The 7407-nt window shown below is 48.4% G+C and overlaps 1 protein-coding gene across 3 annotated transcripts in view; it reads right to left on the bottom strand.

Annotated features, from left to right (window-relative positions):
• The window catches only part of BEND2 (BEN domain containing 2), a 216909-nt gene extending 216210 nt beyond the window's left edge, over positions 1-699 (bottom strand). For 2 of the 3 annotated variants that reach the window (XM_086949802.1, XM_086949800.1), the window contains exon 1: positions 549-682. In XM_086949802.1, coding sequence (XP_086805928.1) covers positions 549-561 — 13 coding nt within the window. In that variant the 5' untranslated portion in view covers positions 562-682. Of the gene's footprint in view, positions 1-548 lie in introns of all 3 variants that reach the window. The other variant, XM_086949801.1, reaches the window with a different exon arrangement.
• Positions 700-7407: the final 6708 nt, after the last annotated feature.

The raw sequence follows: 7407 nt of genomic DNA on the forward strand, positions 1-7407 counted from the left end.
TAGCCCAGTGAATACTGAAAAATAAAACCTCGGCGATAAAAATTCATAATATATTGTTTTAGGATGAGAAGCACAAATTCCCATCGTTCACAAAAAAGTCAACCACGCTTATGATAAACGTTTAATTCACTTGCTATTTAAATACGCATCTCTCGAGTTTCTAACCTAAATGCGTTGTTCAGTTGAACTAAAATGCAATAACGCTTAGTACAAAACGCCTCAGCACCAAAGCCACTTCATCTTCAATGGAAGTAGTAGACCTTTTTTTATTTCTATGTTTCTATCAACCATGCGAAGAAAGAGACCGAACGTACTAGAAATGACGCCCATAATGATGGACAGCAACGCCATACGCTAAAGAGCACGTACGTAAAGGGTGTTCACCAATCAGGATACGAGACCAAGGCGGTCGTAGGCATGCGCGATGCGTTTGATTCTGCATACTCACCGTTTTCAGGACTCCGCCATAGTTAAACGATGGCAGAACGTTTCACTACCGCACAGAGCAAGCGCTGCGCGAGTATTAACACATAAAAGGTGACCCTTACCCCCGGCGGACATCCTGACCTGCTGCAAGTTCAACCTCGCGTTGCTTCTGTAGGCGGCCCCTGGAGGGTGGGGTTATGTATCCCATATGCTAAGCCAGTTTGGTGCGACGCTGGAAACGGAAGCAGACGCTGAGTCTGCTGCACCAAAACTGTTTTAAATCCCCACGAGTGCGGCTGCGCGCGCAAGGGCCTGCCAGTGCCCCCGCCGTGGACAAACGGGTCCGCCTTAACGCCATGCAACCACCTCCTCCAACGGGTCGAGTTTGTGGCCGCGTCCCTGACGCTATTAAGTTATCAACCGCAGGACCTTCCAAGATGCATTTCGTAGGTAACCAGCCTTTAAGGCTTTTATTTTTAGTTAAAGGCGATGTCATACAGCCTTTACTACACCTTTCACATGTTGTTAAAACATTCGTGTTGTGGTACAAAACCTAGATCCGGTTACTGCAGCCTCACCAGGAGCAGCCTGCCTGCTGCTCACCCCCTACCCCCAACTGTCACATCTTACCACACAGGCAACCAAGCATTCCGTCCAATCACCACCCCAACATTCCACACTGGCTGAGCAGCTAGGAGCTAAGGTTACAGGGCAGATACATGAATATTTAAGCAAGATATAGCACCCCCCCCCCCTTTACAAATAAACTAAAATGTAAGATACTAGGTGGAAACAACTTCTTTATATATATATATATATATAGAGAGAGAGAGATATATACACACGCACTAGTAACAGGAAATGTGTGATAATAGGTGGAACAAAACATGTCATGAAGAACTAAGCAACAAAGAAAGCAGAGAGGATGCATAAATAAATCCATAAGAAATATAACTCATCCTCCGCTTATAAACACAGATAAAAATGTAGAGAACGGAACTGGTTAGATAATATTGTCTTAACATCACACATAACAAGACAGCAGACTGAGAAAATACATAAATAACTACAAGGAAGAAACAATCACACCAAAACATGTGAATACATATAAGAAATGGGTGTGAAACACCCAACCAAACATCTCATCACTGGGTAACCAAAGTAACGTGTAGCCACGGGTGACATGCACCCCCCAAAAAACCATCCCTAATATAGGGAAACAAATGAAACGTAGACATGGGTGAACTGCACTTATCCAGAGTTCCCTCATGTAAGGGCGTGAAACGAAGACTATAGCAATGGAACTAGCACCCATTAGGCCATCTGTTGTAATTTGGAGTTAATACACCATCCCTCATGTAAGGGTCAGTAATGTAAAGTGTAATGATGGGTGACTAGTAACCCATCCAGACATACCTCAGAAAGGTAATGTAGCAAATTATGTAGATATGGGTGACTACCACCCATATACATCCCTTATGTTAGGGCCATAGCGTAAACTGTGGAAATGGGACTATCACGCATAAAACTACCCTTGTGTAAGGGACATGTAAAGTTCACTGTATAAATGTAGCAAAAGTTGTAATGTAAAGTGAAGTGTCAGCAAACAACATAGCGTACAATGTGAAATTGCAGCCATACAAATATAGCTAAACCACAAATATAGTGTAACCTGACAAAACCATAATTACATTTCCCAGACCAGAAAAAACTATGTCACTACAGCACCACTGTAGCGACACCAATGTACAGAAAATGTGCACAGTAGGAAAGAACACTCACACTGTAAATAAAACGACAAAGCAGAATAATGGTGAAAATTGACGTACATAAAAAGCGTGTGCACCAGTAAAGATGGAAATGTACACAGGAACATAGTAGTAATGACGTAAACGGAAACTGAGTCTACTAGTAAGAAATACAATAACATGTCACAATAGCAAGTCATTAGGCAATAAGTAAACATGACTCAAAGTGAACACTAAATCAGCAAACCTTTTTTTTTTCCTGAAAATTGACTGCATCCGATTAGGACACAGCAAGTTCTGTGAGCGATACCTCGCACAAATTTGGAACATCACTAGTTCACTAGACCCCAAGAAAAAGACTTCAGAACCTGATCAGGTGGAGTTCAGTTAATGTCTTAAACATATCGGAATCAGGACCGATTCCTTTAACCCCTTCCCTGCTGATGACGAGCTGAGCTCGTCATGGCACACAGTGCTCGTGTGCTCATTACGAGCTCAGCTCGTGTGCTCATGGCGAGCTCAGCTCGTCATGACACCCACCCCCGGAAATCTCTCTGGTGCGGGCACCAGATGGCTTCCCCTTTCTCCCCCAAAGCCTCGGGAGCTGGAGAAGAGCTTCCCTAGCTCCCGTGCCCCTCCCCCACTGGTTTCCCTGTAATGACGATCAGCGCGCACATCACGCTGACGCATTTCACTGGAACCGAAACTGAAATGAGCCAAGAGGCTCATTTCAGTGTCTATGTGCTCAGGGGGCTATCTCATCCCTCCGGGCAGGTAGAAAGGCGAGGGGGGTATCATTGGACAGTGGATAATCTCCTCTTTCCCTCCCCAGTGGATCCCTGCTTGGGGATCGACCCAGGAGGCCGATCCCCAAGCAGGGATCCACCCACTAGGCACCAGGGAGGGGGGAGCGGCCCCTTGGGCAAGGGCTTTTGCTCCCCCAAAATTGTTTTGGTGCAATGTAGACTTTTTGCCCCTCCAGGGGGGGCAAAAAGCCCACTAGACCCCAGGGATATAATTTAATATCCACAAATTATTAGGGTGGGGGCTGCCCATAAAGGGCATGTCCATGCCCCCACCCCGCAAAATTTACAGCCTTTCGGCCCCCTAGGGGGCAGTTGGGGGCAGTAGCCCCCAATATGCCCCCGGGGGGGGCAAATAGCCCAATATACGCCAGGGAATTTTTAAAATGATAATTTGTGGTGGGGGCTGCCCAATATGGGCATGCCCCCACCCACCCTCGCAAAAATTACAGCCTTTCTGCCCCCGCCAGGATGCAGATAGGGCATTAGCCCCAAATCTGCCCCCGGGGGGGGCAAAAAGCCCAGTAGACGCCAGGGATTTTATGGGCAAATTTTAATTAGGGTAGGAGCATTGGCAGGCCCGTTTTTGGCAGCCCCACCCTAATTAAAATTTGCCTAAAAACTCCCCAGCGTCTACTGGACTTTCTGCCCCCCCGGGAGGCAGATGGAGGCATTAGTCCCCAATCTGCCCCGCCGGAGGGGCAAAAAGCCCACTTGACGCCATGGATTTTTTTTGGGCAAATTTGATTTAGGGTGGGGGCTCCCAAAACGGGCATGACCATGCCCCCATCCCCTGCAAAAATAAAAGACTTGGACAGTAGCCTCCAGTCTGCCCCCCCGGGGGCAAAAAGCCCACTTGATACCAGGGATTTTTTGGGGGCAAATTTTAATTAGGGTGGGGGCATTGGCATGCCCGTTTTGGACAGCCCCCACCCTAACTAAAATTTGCCCAAAAAACTCCCTGGCGTGTAGTCTTCTTTCTGCCCTCCCTGGGGGGCAGATGTGGGCATTAGCCCCTAATGTGCCCCGCCGGGGGGAGGGGGCAAAAAGCCCACTAGGCGCCTGGGATTTTTTTTGGGCAAATTAAAATTAGGGTGGGGGCTCCCAAAATCGGCATGCCCATACCCCCGGCCCCATCCCGGCAAAAATAAAAGCCTTCCTGGCCCCCCTGGGTGGGCAGATGGGGCAGTACCCCCAATCTGCCCCCCTGGGGGGGGGGGCAAAAAGTCCACTAGACTCCAGGGATTTTTTTAGGGCAAATTTTAATTAGGGCGTGAGCATTGGCATGCCCATTTTGGCCAGCCGCCACCCTATTTAAAATTTGCCCAAAAAACTCCCTGGCCTCTAGTGGACTTTCTGCCAGATGGGGGCATTAGCCCACAATCTGCCCCGCGGGGGGAGGCAAAAGCCCACTAGATGCCAGGGATTTTTGGGGGGCAAATTTGAATTATGGTGAGGCTCCAAAAACATGCATGCCCATGCCCCCATCCCCTCTCCCGCAAAAATAAAGGCCTCCCTGCCCCCCCTGGGGGGAAGATGCAGCAGTACCCTCCATCTGCCCCCCAGGGGGGGCTAAAATCCCACTTGACGCCATGAATTTATTTGGGCACATTTTTATTAGGGTGGAGGCTGCCCAAAAACCCCCACCCGCAACAATTACAACCTTTCTGCCCCCCCTGGGGGGAGTAGCCCCCTAATCTGCCCCCACCGGGGGCAAAAAGCCCACTAGGCGCCAACAATTACGCTGGCTTTTTTATGTGTAGGGGTTGGACCTGCCCAGAATGGGCATACCAATACCCCCACCCCCCCCAAAAAACTAGCAACAGTGTTTCTGCCTCCCTTGGGGGCATATCGGGTAACCCCACCCCCGATATCCCCCCCCGGGCAGCAGAAAGCCGACTAGGCACGGATTTGTTTTTAGCAATATGCTTACCTGTCGATTTTGGGCCCTAGCGCAGCAGGCACATAGGAAAACCTAGCAAACATGTACATTTTTACAAACTAGACACCCAGGGGAATCCAGGATGGGGTAACTTGACTGGCTCTCACCAGATTCTGTTACCCAGAATCCCTTCCACACCTAAAGATTTGTCCAAAAAAATAAATTTTCCTCACATTTCTGTGGTAGAAAGTTCTGGAATCTGCGTGGATCCACAAATTTCCACCCACCCCACGTTCCCCAAAGCCTTCCAAGAAAAATGGTACCTTACTTGTGTGGGTAGACCTAGTGCCTGCGACAGGCAAGGGCCCAAAACCTATTGAGGCGACATCAAAATTACCTGTCACAAAAAAACCTTGTTTTGCAAGGGGGGTCTCATGAGTTTTTGGCCCCATGCTTGGCGGCCATCTAGGGAAACCTACCAAACCCATACATTTCTGAAAACATGATACCCGGGAGAGTCCAGCGAGGTATGGATGGCTTGGGTCCCCCAACGTTTTCCTACCCAGAATCCCCTGCAAACCTCAAATTTAGCTGAAAAAATAACTTTCTTCTCAAATTTCTGTGTGGGAAAGTTCTGGAAACTACGTGGATCCACAAATTTCCTCCCACCCAGCATTTCCCCAGGTCTCCCGATAAAAATGGCACCTCACTTGTGTGGGTAGGCATGGTGGCTGCAACAGGAAATGGCCCATATCGTACTGTGGAGATTTCAAAATTACCTATAGCAAAACTACCTGGTTATGTGTGGGGGGCACCTGAGATTTTGGCCCCAGGCCCGGCGGCCATCTTGGGAAAGTACCAAACCCAAACATTTCTGAAAACTAGACACCCAGGGGAGTCCAATGAGGTATGGCTTGCGTGTATCCCCCAACGTTTCCCTACCCAGAATGCCATGCAAACCTAAAATCTAGCTGAAAAATCCACATTTTCTACATATTTTGTGTGGAATCACCGTGCAGGCATGAATGTTTGGGTGTGGTACTTTCCCAAGATGGCCGCCGAACCCGGGGCCAAAATCACAAGTGCACCCCTCCCAAAACCAGGTAGTTTTGCTATAGGTAATTTTGAAGTCTCCATAGTACCATATGGGCCATTTCCTATTGCAGCCACTATGCCTACCCATACAAGTGAGGTACCATTTTTATCGAGAGACCTGGGGGAACGCTGGGTGGGAGGAAATTTTAGATCCACGCAGATTCCAGAACTTTCCCACACAGAAGTTTGAGAAAAACATGAATTTTTCAGCGAAATTTAAGGTTTTTGGGTAGGAGAATGATGGGGGACCCACGCGAGCCATACCTCGCTGTACTCCCCCAGGTGTCTAGTTTCCAGAAATGTGTGGGTTAGGTAGGGTTCACTAGATGGCTGCCGAGCCCCGGGCCAAAAACTCATGGGACCCCCAATGCAAAACCGGGTGGTTTGTGATAGGTAATTTTTATTTCGCCTCAATAGGTTTTGGGCCCTTGCCTTTCGTGGGCCCTTGACCCACCCACGCAAGTGAGGTACCATTTTTATCGGGAGACATGGGGAAACTCTGAGTGGAAGAACATTTGTGGATCCACGCAGATTCCAGAACTTTTCACCACAGAAATGTGAGAAAAAATAGATTTTTTGGCAAAATTTGAGGTTCGCAGGGGATTCTGGGTAGGAGAATGATGGGAGACCCACGCAAGCCATACCTCGCTGTACTTCCCCGTGTGTCTAGTTTCGAAAAATGTGTGGGTTAGGTTGGGTTCACTAGATGGCTGCAGAGCCCCGGGCCAAAAACTCATGGGACCCCCCTTGCAAAAACTGGTGGTTTGTGATAGGTAATTTTGATTTCGCCTCAATAGGTTTTGGGCCCTTGCCTTTCGTGGGCCCTTGACCCACCCACGCAAGTGAGATATAATTTTTATCGGGAGACCTGGGGAAACGCTGGGTGGGAGGAAATTTGTAGATCCACGCCGATTCCAGAACTTTCCACCACAGAAATGTGAGAAAAAATGGATTTCGCCTCAATAGGTTTTGGGCCCTTGCCTGTCACGGGTCCTTGACCAACTCACGCAAGTGAGGTACCATTTATATCGGGAGACCTTGGGGAACGTTGGGTGGGAGGAAATTTGTGGATCCATGCAGATTCCAGAACTTTCCATCACAGAAATGTTGGGAAAATGCGTTTTTTTAAACAATTATTTAGGTTTGCAAGGGATTCTGGGTAATAGAACCTGGTGGGAGCCAGTCAATCACCCCATCCTGGATTCCTCTGAGTGTCTAGTTTTCAAAAATGTATAGGTTTGTTAGGTTTTCCTAGGTGCCGGCAGAGTTATGGTTCAAAAACTACAGCTGGGCACTTTGCCAAAAAAGGGTAATTTTTCACTACGAAATTGAGGTGTGTCCACGTTGCGTTTTGTGCCGTTTCCTGTTGCGGGCACTAGGCCAACCCACCCAAGTGAGGTACCACTTTTCTCGGAAGACTTTGGGGAACGCGGGGTGGGTGGAAATTTGTGGA

This window comes from Lissotriton vulgaris, unplaced genomic scaffold (assembly GCF_964263255.1).
Source record: "Lissotriton vulgaris unplaced genomic scaffold, aLisVul1.2 SCAFFOLD_370, whole genome shotgun sequence".
NCBI lineage: Eukaryota > Metazoa > Chordata > Amphibia > Caudata > Salamandridae > Lissotriton > Lissotriton vulgaris.